Here is a 14496-nt window from a genome sequence, read left to right on the forward strand (position 1 = left end):
GATCTTTTCATTGTTATTGTGCTAACCTGTTTTGATAAATATAATACTGCTTTTTAAATACAGTTCATTATATTATTATAATAAAATCTTCTGTTTTAAGTCTACAGGATATTGCAGCAAGGGAGGTTGATAGCCATCAAAGCTCACAAACATATGCTGGAATCAGAACCACTGCTTTCCTTACGTTTTTTTTTCTGTTTTTTAGGTGGAGGACCTAAAAGAAGCAGTTTTGAAGCTGGCAGCAGCCGACAAGCTTCGCTCTCAGGGTTTTCTCAGATCAGAGCAGAATTTACCAAAAACAAGCAAAAGAGGTGAGTGACTCTTTCACTGACGAGGGCTCGTGCATTTACATAACAATACCTCACATTATGTATATGTGTGGCCCGATGATATTATAATGCAAAGAACCAATCAGAAGGATGTTTAAGTAAAGCTTGCATTATGTAAAGTGGGAAAGATTACTTGAGAATATTCTTCTCAAGCAGAAGACACTGAAATGAATATTTCAGCTATATAGTCAGGTGAATTCTGTTTTCACAAATTTAAATGTTAATGTTAAATGATAAGGCTGAGTTTTATAAAATAAATAATTGCAATGACGTTCTCAGCTTTGTTTCAAATTTTGCAATCTCTGCTGTCCTGACAGCTTGTTTCTGGAAATACTGTGTGACCAACTAGGACACAGCAGCTGGATATTTGGTGTGTTATCAGCATGGCCTGGTTGGAAATGCCTTCACTCTCCATCACCATTTTTGTTTCCCATCCAACAGCATAATCATTGTCTCTACTGGATCAGAAAATATATTTTTGAAGTTGTAAAATTGTCTCTTTTGTGTTTGAAAATAAACTTAAATATCAGAAATTCCATTTATGTCACCTGTTTTTCATTGTGAAGGGAAAGAGGTTTAATAATATTTACTGTACAAGGCCTAAAAAAGGAAGATAAAGTTCAGAAGTCTTCATTGTTTCCCCCATTATAGTAGTAATAAACACACATGCATACACAAGACAATGACAAATGAATTGAGTGTTTTTAATTAGTGTGAGACATGTGAGACAATTCAATCACTTTAAAGTGTATTTGTACAAGAAGTGTATTTCATGTATAAAAATGAAGTTTTTGAAGGTACTGCTCACACTAACACAATTATATAGTTTCTCATGAGGGTGTTTGATCATAAAAAAGCATGAATATATTTATATTTACAATATAAACAAAACTAACTGCTAAATTACATCTTCAGTCAATTGCACCTTTGGCCTTTTTAAAATGGCATAAAAATACCATTTGTCAGTGAGTGACTATGGATACATACAACCAATAAAACATTTTGCTTTAGCATGTGCACAACAACATGTCACGGTCTTTTATGATGGAATAGAGTGTGATTCATTGCCACAGTTTATTCTTGCAGGTTGCAGTGCTCTCTATATATCTCCAACTCTAGACATATGGTTAAACAGGGCTGAATTACAGATTATAAAAAGTTTATTTCCTCTGGTTGGCCACCGTAAAGTAAGCCTTCTCAATTTCAATGTCGGCTGGACACGTCTGTTTGAACTCTTCTCTCTCGTAAGCGTTTTGAAGGTACCGCCACACCCCTGTAAACTCGGCAGGAATGTCAAAGTTGCAGTACTTCTTGGCAGCAACCTGAAATAAACAGAAATGAAGAGGTGCATGAAGGTCACTGGTAGAAAGTAGTACTTGGACCACATACTTAAGTAAAAGCACTAACGCAACAGTGTAATAATACTCTATTTAAAGGTAAAGTAAAATGCATTGTGTTACACTGACTAATGTACTTGACAACAATTCAACAGCTGTTATGTTGAATATATGTTTCTAAAAGCCTAATATATAAAGTAAGTAATAACCTCAACTGTCATATAAATGTAGTAGATTAATTGAAATACTCAAGTGAACTGTGAAAATGATTAATTGAAAATATTAGAGTAGAAATGAGTAAATAAATCCCTTCAATTACTGGAGTAAATGGTATCACTGTCCAGAGAGGTGACATTAGCCCAAAAATGACACATCTGATTCGCTCACCCTGATAACGTGCAGTTTGGGCAGCAGATTGCAGTCAGCTAAGGTGAGACGGTCCCCGTCCAGAAACTTCCTCTTGGAGACGGTGATGTTTTCTCTCGAGTTGTGGTCGATCTCCTCAGGGAGCGGGGAGTTCAGGTAGTCATCCAGGCGTTTAAACTCCCGCAGCAGGTTCTTCTCATGGACTGGCCAGTCAGAAACAATGGGACTTGTTATATTGTTTTGTCAAGCTTTGTCAGTGGTCAAATTTAAGTGTGAACATTAGTTGGTACGGTATTTAGCATTTTCAGCTACTTGTATTTTATGTGAAAGATTCCATTGTATGCTACATTATACTTTTACCATATACACAAGCTATAAAATACACTGGATTAATCTAATCAAACAGAAAATATATAAGTATTAGCAGCACATTTATCTGTCTTCCTTCATTTTATCATACATCCAGTATGGATGAAAATATTTGAGCTGTAATATCTTTACTGAATTTCATGGAACCTATCTTACAGGTGTTATTTGGGTTGTTCTTGATGAAAGCAGAGAACTTTGCAAAAATGTCAGCACCCACGTCAAAGGACTCTTTGTTCAGAGGGCTGAGATGGGGATACCTGCAGGGGAGAGAAGAGAGGAGAAGCCAGGAAATGAACGTCTGTAATGAGAATATCCCATCATAGAATTCACACTTCATTAAAGTGTGTCGAATGATTGAGCGCAGCAGTACCTGGGAGGGGCCAGTGTTTGTTCAAGAAACTCCTCAATTTTGATGAAGTCTGTTTTGAGGGTGCCATTGTAGAGGAGGAATGGAGGGTTTGTTCCTGGGGCCAGGTCCTTGAGCTCAGCTGGTTTTCTGGAGAACAAAAGAAAGGGGACAAGGAGGGAGAGAATTTGACTTGGTCATACATGCACAATCTTCATGCTACAAACAGACTGTTATCGAACATGTCAGAACCAAGAGCATTCTGGTTATCAGAATCAAATGTGGCACTCTGGATTAATGCTTTCAACATTGGCTGTTGGTTTAGTTATAAAAACACAGTGCTGGGAGTGGCTGCCTATTTCAGAGGCCTGTTGTGTGTGTGTCATGTTCTGAATCACTAAGTTATCAGCTTCCTTTCAGAGTTTCCTTGTCTTATTTGCTCACTGGATAATTCAGATAATAAAGACTCAATTAAAGAAGGTGGTTGTATTGAAAGTGACACAGATCTCTTTGTACAGGATGGCGCTACTGGCTCCTCCCTCGAACCTCTGTTAGTCAAGCTAAGTGACACATCCAATGACAAACAAATGGAAATGGTCTGGGTTACTGAAAAAAACTTCTCAATTTCTCTCTGGTTTGTTTCTTAATAGAGTTCTGTGTGAAAGTCCCGAGGACCAGATGCTCAGGAAGTGTACCAGAGGAGGGGGTGCTTACTTCCTCATGTCAACTGTGGTCACTGTAAACTTCACTCCTTTGAGCCACAGCACCATGAAGAGCCTTTGGCAGAAAGGGCAGTTCCCCACGTTCTCACCATCATGTCCAGCCTTAGAAACACAACAAAAGTTAAGTTAAAAAATGTTTTTTAACTGCCCTGCAACTAGAATATCTCTCCTCCTCTCCACTGCTGATAAACAAGCAATTTTGGAAGTGAAAGGCGTGTCTGGAATATTTAAAGGCAGTTTCCTTCATAGGAAAAGGAGGCATTGTGTTGTAGGGGACAACAACGGATGCTAACATCGGTTTTCCTCCTTCAGTCAGCTCAAAAAATGACAACTGATTAAAGCCCCACATGGAGCTCCAGCTTTAAGCCATAATAGAGCCAAAATGTTTATGTCAAAGCAGTAAGTTGTTTGGGGAATGATTTGGTTTCTTGTTGACAGTTGAGAAGATTGATTTCACTTTTGTGCTTGTACAGGAATAAAGGTAGCAGCTGGTTAGCTTAGCTTAGCATAGAGGAAAAAACATCTGTCTGGCTCAGTCTAAAATCTGCATATCAGTAAAATCCAACACTCACTACATGACCACGTAGATCTTGTTGATTTAATCTAGACCAAGATTGAAAACACAAACAAACCAAAAATGACAGTTTTCTGGTTTATGGGTTTGTCATGTCATGCTACTTCCTGTCCAAGAAATAGTCCAACACATAACCCACATCAGTGTTACACTTTGGTTTTGATTAACCACACAGGATTTAACATATTAATAAGCAACTGCTGCTGATTTTATTAGTGAGACTAGTTGGTTCATCCAGTTTTATGCTAAGCTAACAGGCCGTAGCTTCATATTGAGTGGCATGGTAATGATCTTGTCATTTACCTCTTAGTATGAAAGTTAAAACATTCACATAATTATTCAAATGACTCCTTTAAGTGACTGAATATTGAATGTTTCATTTAAAAAAGATACACTCTAAGGTCTAGCTTGTATTAGTTTATCATGCATTGTTTTTACATTTCACTTGACCTTGTTTTATCTCTCAGAAAACACTGTGTCTCTGCACTAAAGCCATCAACTAAAGCATATCTTGGTTCAGAGATAGTAAAATGATATAGCCCAATGTATTTTATCATTTGGATATTAGGCAATCGTGTAAAATGACAAGTAGAGGAGTAGAGTGACTAACTTTGTAAGTTTTTGATATAGACAACAATATCTGAGTGTGTGCGTAAGTAAAGTGGGTGTTGCCTGGTTCAGGCTTGGGGCCAGTCACACTGCGTACTGCTGGCTCCTTCTGGGTGTGTGATGATAATGTGGTCTCTATTTCTGTGGCCAGAGTTCACTGATAAAACACGCTGTGACCCTCAGCACGGATACAAAAACTTCAACATCTGTAGCACATGGTATCTGGAGATGGCACCCATCTAAATGAGAGTTGTCCTCTGATTGATGCTGTTCATGCAGCAACATATTGTACATCTCTGCCTGTTTACAATACTGATACATGAGCAGCAAATCCATGTGTGCTTTTTGTTTGCCTGTACATTTTTCTCTTAGATAACAGTGTAAGAAAGAGTGACAATTTTGCACTGAATGCAGTTATACGTGCCACATTCTTTGTCCACTAAATTTAGATGTAATTGACTTTGAAAGTGAAAAGAAATGACTGACCTTAATGAACAGCTCGATGCTTGGCTCCCTGTCAGAGTTCTGGAGAAGTGCCATGTTGTTCCACAGAAGTTAGATTCACTTTTTAAAAAAAATTCCAAGTATTTGCTTCAGTGAAAGCTTCTTCTTTTGTCTGGGGGACTTGGCACCCTAAAAATATCCGCAAAGCTGAAGAGGAAACTGGCACTGCTGCTGTGTCTGTAGTCGAGGATGTCAGGAGAAAGCGTAGCGCCTTTGAGTGGTTGGTGGTGTTTTGTCTGAGGCTCCTTGGAGGCTATCGCTCTGAGCATAGTTTACAAGTCAGTGGGGAGAGGGAGGTACCAGATCAGTGGGCGGGGTACACACTCATATATATCCAAAGCCAATGAAGTGAGAGCTTAAAATAGTACATGTCTCAATATTGCAATACTGTACACAGGAACTGAAAACACAACGTGACTAAAAACACACAAATTCAGACAATTGTTTTGGGCCACTCACATTCCAACCCTGTTAGATATGTATATAGGAATAATAGAGGAATACTTTTCACAGGGATGCAGGGGGTTAATACAAAGCACCCACTGTGTGTTGAGGAGCCCTGGGAAACAGGGATGGCACCTAATCTAATTTTGTCAGAAAAATATAATATATTTAATTTGGCTACAGGAATGTAAGAAAATACCTGAACATATGACATTTTAAGTCACACCGATTATTCTTAGTGCGTTAAAATGTTTAATAATGATTAATGAACCTAATTTTCTGCAATAAAGACATAGAAAATATAAAAACAGTTCTTTCCTTTAGTCATTGTTCAATTAAGAAACTTATAGCTGATTAGAGTGGTAGATAGAGAGTGGAGAAAAGTAACTTAGAACTATACTATAGTATTGTACTTAAATTTCTTGTAGGCTAATAGTACTTTCTTTTAATGCAGCTTTAATCTAATCTTTAAAGTAATCTTACAATCTGTTTACTATTTTTGCCTTTCACTTGTTTTTGCAATTGCTTTTATTTGAAGGATCTTAAGATCTTAGGATCTGTGAACATTGCTGACACCACTCAGTAGTGCAAATTTTGCAAAAAGCTACCTGGTTGGGTTTTGCTGTCTTTCTTTTAAACAAAGGTGGGTTAATGCAATGACATTGTGGAAGGAATTCCCTCAGTGTTGTGGGTATTACAAATGAAGGTGGAGGCTTCTTTTTATTAGTGACTTGTTTTGCATAAGGTGAAGAGAGAAAAGTATTAAGTATATAAAAAAATGTGCGCTTTACATTCAAAACCATTTACAAATTTTGTTTACAGAATACAAACATGTTTTAGAAAAATGGTAAGTAGTGATGATTAGTGGTGCGGTTTTGGGAAATGAATGCATGAAAGTGAAAGCTTCATCTTTCATTGCATGACCACATGTCCTCAGAGAGTTTTGCTACTTCACTCAGTATTAGTGTTTATTGAAATATGGTATCACTTACGGTAAATAGGGGAAGGGAAATTTTCAAAATCGTCACACCGTGGTGGAGACTTCTCTAAAGTAACATGAGTAACAACACATGCAGAATTATGCAATCCATTACAAGGAATTTCAAAGGAAAATGCCTCAGATACATGATATGAGACCCTGTGTTATGTCTCGTTTATCTGCCTAAGAGGACTTAAGGAATTCATATTACTGAGAGGGAGGATGAAAAACAAATTTATCACATTGAAATTCCAAACAAATACTGGGAATTTAATAAATAACACTCAACCATTACAGGAAGTACATCAGAGAACATTGCAGTAAATGTCTAAAAAGTCAGGGAGGTTCTGGTCTGAGATTTTCCATCTATCTGAAACCCAATCTCCCTTTCCACATGGTGGTACAGCCCGTTGTCCAAGACAATCAGGGCAGACAGCTTTAATGAATAATTGGTCACTTTATTGACACTGCCTCTGGGAGGTGAATGGAATTTTACTGTAGTATAAGGTGGGAGTGTTATGTTTACTCACACGCTTGATTAAAATGTAGGCTTCCCTTTTGAAACTATCAGCCTTCATCTCCACCCGGTCACTATGGAAGGAGTTGTTTCATGCAGCTTGTGTGATGACGGCACATGGATTGATTACTGACAGCAGTGCTATTCAGACTTCATTTTGTTTCAGCCTCACTAGTAGCTGCAGTCACTGATAATGTCCTGAGCTCAGCACTGGTTAGTGACTATGCACGTATGATGTGTCAGTGTTTGGTTGGTATAACAACAACCATCACACAGAGTTGAGAAAGACAGGATGTGTAAAAGGGAAATTCTGGGTAAAATCGCAGCATTTATAGTAAACTGAAACTAACTAACTGTGGTAAAATAGACAGGACATTCAACAGGAGAGACTTCCTGAGTATTCCTGGAAAAAAACTCAGGCAGATGTGGAAAAGTTTAGCTCACCAATGACCTTTCACTTCCCCTTCTACAGACAAAAAGATTGGAAATCCCTGTCTTATCCAGATATATACACATATCTGCACTGGACACACAGAGCGACTGGAAGTGACCTGGAAAACGTGCCTTATCTCGATAAACAGGACCCTCACTGTTGACAATCCAGTCCACAAAAATGAGTCTTGAGTTTGCAATTACAGACACACACGCGTTTGCACAGCTATCTTTGTGAGGACAATCGATTGACATAACACATTCCCGGGCCCCTTACCATCATAACCATCATAAAAACTAAGTCTAACTTTCACCCAAAAGCCAAGTATTGACCTTTAAAGATGTTGAAGTCCCAGCCAAATATGTCCTCACTCCCGTCTTGTAAAACTCAAACTTGTTCTCACAGCGTGTAACTACGTAAATACACACACACATACACTCAAGATGTTATCCTGCTAGCAAACTATAAACATACCATATAAATGCACTGTAATGGAGTTAATGTGTCTGTCAGTGTCTCTAGGTACCTTGTTCAGACATTATTGACCAAACTCATCTATTTGTGAGGTTTGTAATTATTGTTGTTTTTTCTTTATTATTATTTCTCTTTTGCTTTCTTTGCTAGAACAGGTAGAGAAGACTGATTGTAAACTCATGTCTGTATCTACAGTAATTATAAGGCTGAGGTTTGGAGGCTTAGCTTAGCAAGAAGCAGGAAAGTGGTTCAAAAGAGCTAGCTAACTCCAACCTTAGACAACACAGCAGTATCTATCTTGTGACTTGTGGAAATAAATGCAATACACTTTAAATGTTGAACTAATTGTTTAAACATAGTATGACACAATATTATCTTTTACTTGAGTCAAAGGAGTCAAATTATGAGTTGTTGCATGTCTTTGTAGGTGTTTTGCATCTATTTTTTCCCAGCATTTTGCTGTTGTTCATGGACTTTCCAATGGAGAGGTTAACACTGTCTTCATGGTTCTCCTCAAGGGTCCCCCGATTCCTTGGGCCCCTGGGCTGTGCCTGGTGGGTTTATTCAGTAATCAGTCCATGTGCGTCATACTAAAAGTTCAAGAGAAGACGTTTGATGTAGACTTCTTCTAAACACCTAACAAAATATTACAAAATATTTACTTTGACATTCAATTAAATATGCAAACTAAATATACTTGGCATCTATATAGCCAAAGCAATATGGGAGTTTTTCTTGTCCGTTCTGAAGCAGTTAACAGTTTTTTGTTTTTATTGCTAAAGGGGGTGGCTGTTTCATGTAAACACAATGGCATCATTGACCTAGTGGCTGCTCGCTCTCTTCCAAGCAGTTTACAGCACAACAGCTCATTACAAGAAAACCCTGGGGTCTGTCATGTGGGATGTGCACAATGACAACGCAGTGGAGTTTCTTCTGGTCTTTCTGTATTCTGCTTCTCCTTTTGGCTCTGAAGATACACACCGTACATTCAGCTCCTAATTTCTCTTGTAAGTGCTTTGTTTTTAACATCAATAAATGTTTTGGTAGAGAAAGACAAAATGCTGACTGATTACTTGTGAAGTGTTTGCAAAGGAAGATAATCAGCATTCACTGATACATCCTGCTTTCCAAACAGCTGGTGTAGCTCATGCTGACAGATCACAGTCAGGGTGAAGAGGCTGCTGAACAGGTCCTGATCCTCACAGAATGGGACCTGATACCCCCCAAAGCAATAAATATACTGGAGTTGAGTTGTGTTTATTAGTTGAGCTGTTTTGCTGTTTGGACTAATAGTGTAACAAATAGTAACAATCATATATTTAGATAAAGCCAAAGGTGGCTACAGAGTGCATCTTTCTGTTTGACCCTAGCAGAGATCTCTGTTCTCTGTGTGGCTACAGTCTCTGAGAGGCCTAATAATAGTTCATTGTGAGTGAGTGCCTGGTACTGCCTCTCATATTCTCCCTGAAGCTTCTTTGATGCATGCACGTACACACATGTACACACACATAGTCTTTTACAGGAAATATACATGGGAGGGGAGACTTCACTGTCTGTGTCTCATTGTCATCTATGTTTGTATGGGTAGTCATAGTCCAAATATTGTCTTGGAGAGCTACACCCAGTTACTGAGGCGCCACCCAGGCAACAGCCAAAACTGAGCTTCAAGGAGTTAAAAAGCATCTAATACGTCACACTATTTACCTGCTAATTAGAAAGAATGAACAGCTTTTAAATGATGCGTTACTTAGCAATTATTACAGATAGTCAACTAGTCATTTCTAGTCAACTTGTCATTTCTATTTTGTTAACAAAGCAAAATAATTGTCTTGGTATTACTAGATATAATCTGAAACTCTTGATTTATTACTGACATGCCAAACAGACTTATTTCTAATTCACACATTTACATGCATTAAAGGATAGAATGTCTTTTGGAATTAAGATTTAATTAGCAACATACTTTTCACCAAGTTTGCATGAGTGATAAGTTGAATTATTGATTTTTCTCTCTCTTTCTGCTAACTAATTTAAAAATGATCTCCCATAATCCACAGGTATTTAAAGTAAATACCTTATGTTGTCTTTTAGTATATCTTCACAGCATTCTGAAAAACCACACGGCTCATGCTTGTGAAGGAGACACGCTCATCATTGAATGTCCTTCTAGGACGTCTGTTGCCGTCCTCTCGGCTTTCTATGGACGACGTGTTCCTAATCAGCATTTATGTCCTTCTGAAAACACAAATACAACTGTGGAGGAGGACACTGAATGCACGTCTCCTGTTGTTATGGAGGTATATAAATCTGCAGATGAATGTGAATTGGCCTGCGTTTTAGTAAAGCCTTCTCTAATGCTTCCACGTTACAGATGACAGTAATCGACACAGGTTTTCTTACCCTTGCAGAAAGTGCTGTCAGAGTGTCAGGAACAGCGATCCTGTCACATCCCTGTTTTCAGTGCAGTGTTTGGACAGGACCCATGTCCTCTGACCAGGAAGTACCTCCTAGTCTATTACAAATGCCGACCAGGTAGGCCAGTGAGCTTTTACAATATATTCAGCATGTGGACAATTATTTCACTTAAGCACTAGTAATCAAGGTACACTTGCTAGTTTTTGACCTTGGATTCATCTGCATCACGCAGTCTTCATTACCAGAGATGGAGATGTCATGCAAGCTCAGTAGCTGTTATGATTTCATCCATAGGTTAGGTTAGCTTAGTTTACTTTAATTATACCTGCAGGTATATTTGTTTTACAGTAAACCAAGAGACATTTTCATCCATCTTAACATACCATTTAAAAAAAACATGAATAACAACAATAAAAAAAAAAAATCACATTCTACCTAAAAAACAAACTACATACTTAAAATCTACCATCCTACCATTTATTTAAAATTGTTAAGGCAGTGGGAATAGAGCTATTTTTATACCGCTTTGTCTTACACCTTGGGATTGAAAACCTCTGTTCAGAGGGAAGAAGCTGGAACGCACTGTGCAAGGGGTGAGAGTCGTCCTTTAAAATAGAAATAGCTTACGCTGTAACTATTTGGTATACAGGGATGCTTGATCCACCTGTGACTCCCCAACCAGTTGACTAAACTAGATCCATAACAAGCATGTTGACTTTTAAGGTATACATGTCAATAGATTCATCTTCATTACAACTAAACAGACTGTGTGATATGGTGGAAAGCTATTGAAAACGACAGTAAGATGACCTTTACTTGGTATTGCTTTATCAATACTTTAATAGTTTTTGCAGAAGCATCAATGCCATGTTTTTGCTTGCTTGAGTTTATTTTGACCATGTAAAATATTCAATTACCAGTGATTTGCTAAAACATGCAAAAACAAGTATGAAGTACGAAATGTTTCTGAAAGTTGCTTTGCTGCAGTAGATGTTGTTTACATATGTGTATGCATGTCATCTGGTTTTCAGAGCACCACCGCACAAGACTGGTGTGTGAAAATGAGCGTCTGAGGCTGATGTGTAAAAATGAGACTGTCCTCGCCATTTACTCAGCCACTTTTGGACACCTACTGCACGGCAGTCCATACTGTCCTCAGGAACCTGGATCACAGACTGACATGGGTCTGAAACAGGGCACTTAAGTGTCACCTAGTGGCAAAATAGGGGAACAAATGTCAGTTGTCACTTGTCGAGAATAATTTCAGTGTCTTATTGATATTAAAATACAATAAAATACAATTAATATACTTTAATCAAACATTATTATTTTCCTTGTTTCCATGTCTAATAAACTTTTTAATATCAATTATGATGTATCTGATTGGAGCTTAGATGTGAAAACAGATCATAATGTCAGAATATTTCAGATTTCTGGACTAATTTTATTTTACTAGTCTTAATTTATTTCAGAGTGTTTGTCACCATCGGCTCTGAGGAAGGTGTCACGCAGGTGTCATGGCAGAGCAAACTGTTCCATACTGGCTGATACTCAAACCTTTGGGGACCCCTGCTTCCCCGGCACCAGGAAACACCTGCGTGTGTCCTTCACTTGTGGTATATAACAAATATTGTTACTGCTCATGACTCTGGTCATGGTGGACTGCACTAAGTAAAAAATCTCTCATTTCCCCTTTAGTGCCCCGGTATCTTCTGGAAGATGTGGGCCGAGGATCAACAGATCCTTTTATGATTTCAGACTACACACATGGTGAGACCTAAGACTGAATGTCAGCAGGTTTTATAGCATATAGCAGAATTTGAATGGTGTCTGAGCCCAGACCCCTCTCACCTGCAGGTGGATGGTACACTGGCCCCACTTACAGGCCTCAAAACGTGCTCTTAACCAACTCTTTGGAGATCATTGAAAAAATATTGGGTATGTGCACTGATGCCTGTATACTTCAGGCTAGGGTTGCATGTACAGTTCTCAACACTGCTTAAAGATAATTTTTTAAAGCCTTGACTATTTTCTATAGGATGTCATAGATTATTAGATTGATGAGTGCATTATTTTCTTTTTCTCAGATTCCCATTAATTTTAAAATCAAATCACTCATACTTGAAAAATTGCATAAGATACATACTCCTAAGCATCTATCTTTTATTATAATAATATGATAATACAACTGAAAGTAAAAGAGCTCCAACAGAAATAGATATATCCTGTTTGTGTTTTTGAGTAACTGCCAAGAGCAAATCTGATATTTACAGTATTTTTTATTATATTTAACTTAAGTCTCTACTACATACAGCAAAATTAGCCAATAAATTTAAGTATCAGCTGAGCAACTCTTAATAAATATAACCTGCCCCACAGGCTGATGGTTTTTGTACAAGTTCTGTATAATATTTCTAGAGATGAGTCTCAGATGTGTCTTTTTTGGGAAGGAATTAGACTCCTTACCTGGAGAATGAACAAAATATTAAAGTTCAAATTTGATTTCCTCCAAAACAAAAATTTTTATTTAAATGTAAAATGAAAAATATGATGAAAAAAGAAAGACCACTTGCCTTTACAAGTTGTGTTTCATTAAAAAAAGTAAATCAGAGATAAGCTGAATCATCAATTCAAAAACCTTTGACAAACTTTGGAAAATGGTCAGCAGTGGTCTTCTCTTGCTTCTTTTCCAGGCCTACCCGAAAAAGTGGCTCTGTACTTTGTCTCTGGCATTTGTGCAGGTCTGCTTTTCCTGCTCTGCCTGTTTGGTTTACGCTCGACACTAGTGAGAGATATTAAGGACCTGGTTTCTGATCTTAATGATGAGCTGAAAGCAACTCACAGACAGCGCAAGGAGTTCATGGACGACCTCTATGATGATGAAATCTCAGACACATCATCCTTCCGTCGCCTCACACAGTCGTATCGCACAACAGACATCTTCAGTCCTTCCACTTTGACAGTAGAGATGGTTGATCGCTGGATGGAACAGACAAGGGATCCGCCCAACGGAGACATTTGGCCTCATTGTGACTCCAGTCCTTATGCCATTCATAAGATTAAAACCTACAACAACTGAGTGAAGTCACACGTATTAATGAAGCTACTTCTAAAGCACCTTCTGCCGTAAAACTAAAATCACAGACCGAAGTTACTTTTTTCTTTTAAAAAGAATTTTACTCTGCCTCGTTATCCATTTATTGTAATCCGCGATCAAGTGACTAAATAACTAACCATGAAATGAGTGGAAATGTAATATTCTTGGTTAATTACAATATTACTTAGATTAACACCAGGTGACAGTTTTTCAGTGCAACAGTATATAGCAAATAGTGGGGTCAAAATTCAGCCTAAATTAAATCAGCTTATTTTCTCCCTGTTTGTTTTGATTCTAAGATATCATGTAGCGAGCAACAGCATACATTACAAAGCAAGTCATTCTAAATAATAAAGTTTGTATAAGTAGGGTGAGATTTCTTGTCTTGTCATGTTTCATTAACTAAAAAAACTAAAGCACAATGCATCATGGTATTTCATCCACAAGGAGTTGTCAAGTGCCAAAACCTTTAACACAAAGTGTTACAAGTGCATTCAAGAGTTATCCAGCGGTGTGTGAAATGGCTTAATTATGTATTGTGTGTGTCAGAGTAAATATTCAACTCAATTTATGTGCAGAGAACATATTGTTTTAAAATAGCAACATTATTCTTGTAATGGCCCAGTAGGGAGGGAAATAATTTTGAGAAGTAGAAATAATGTAGCTAAGGCTGCAATCAATAATCATTTTCATTATTAATACTTCTGGTAATTATTTTAACCATGAACTGATTTTTCAGTGTATAAAATGTCAGAAAACAGTGAAAACAGCTGGTACATGTGAATTGTTGGGTATTTTATATTATATAAAATAGCTTCAACTGTGATTCATTATTAACAAAGTAATTTTTAATGTATTAATCAGGTGTGTTAGCTATAATGGCTTTCTGGGTGTAAGGAGAGATAATTAAACTGTCATGAATAGTGAGGGGGGTCAGCAGGGGCCTGTCTCGGGGCCCGTCAGGAGGTTAATCATGAGCCC

At 37.7% G+C, this 14496-nt stretch overlaps 2 protein-coding genes across 3 annotated transcripts; one reads left to right on the top strand and one right to left on the bottom strand.

Moving 5' to 3' along the window:
* Positions 1-1012: 1012 nt before the first annotated feature.
* clic2 (chloride intracellular channel 2) lies at positions 1013-5406 on the bottom strand. The gene is made up of 6 exons (XM_026330176.2): positions 5139-5406; positions 3462-3571; positions 2772-2897; positions 2558-2658; positions 2054-2235; positions 1013-1651 (listed from the first exon to the last, which is right to left on the bottom strand). Exons 1-6 carry the CDS (start codon positions 5190-5192, stop codon positions 1490-1492), a joined length of 735 nt encoding a protein of 244 aa, XP_026185961.1. The 5' UTR covers positions 5193-5406; the 3' UTR covers positions 1013-1489.
* A 1578-nt stretch (positions 5407-6984) lies between these two features.
* On the top strand, positions 6985-13889 carry LOC113144267 (protein eva-1 homolog C). 2 transcript variants are annotated; one of them, XM_033325403.1, is made up of 9 exons: positions 6985-7086; positions 8854-9010; positions 10095-10300; positions 10412-10535; positions 11450-11602; positions 11891-12034; positions 12117-12188; positions 12276-12356; positions 13112-13889. In XM_033325403.1, exons 2-9 carry the CDS (start codon positions 8905-8907, stop codon positions 13495-13497), a joined length of 1272 nt encoding a protein of 423 aa, XP_033181294.1. In that variant the 5' UTR covers positions 6985-7086; positions 8854-8904; the 3' UTR covers positions 13498-13889. The 2 variants fall into 2 exon arrangements, with proteins under 2 accessions (XP_033181294.1, XP_026185960.1); XM_026330175.1 differs by lacking the exons at positions 6985-7086; positions 12276-12356 and having other exon boundaries at positions 8049-9010.
* Positions 13890-14496: the final 607 nt, after the last annotated feature.

This window comes from Mastacembelus armatus, chromosome 10, assembly GCF_900324485.2.
Source record: "Mastacembelus armatus chromosome 10, fMasArm1.2, whole genome shotgun sequence".
NCBI classification, from domain to species: Eukaryota; Metazoa; Chordata; class Actinopteri; order Synbranchiformes; family Mastacembelidae; genus Mastacembelus; species Mastacembelus armatus.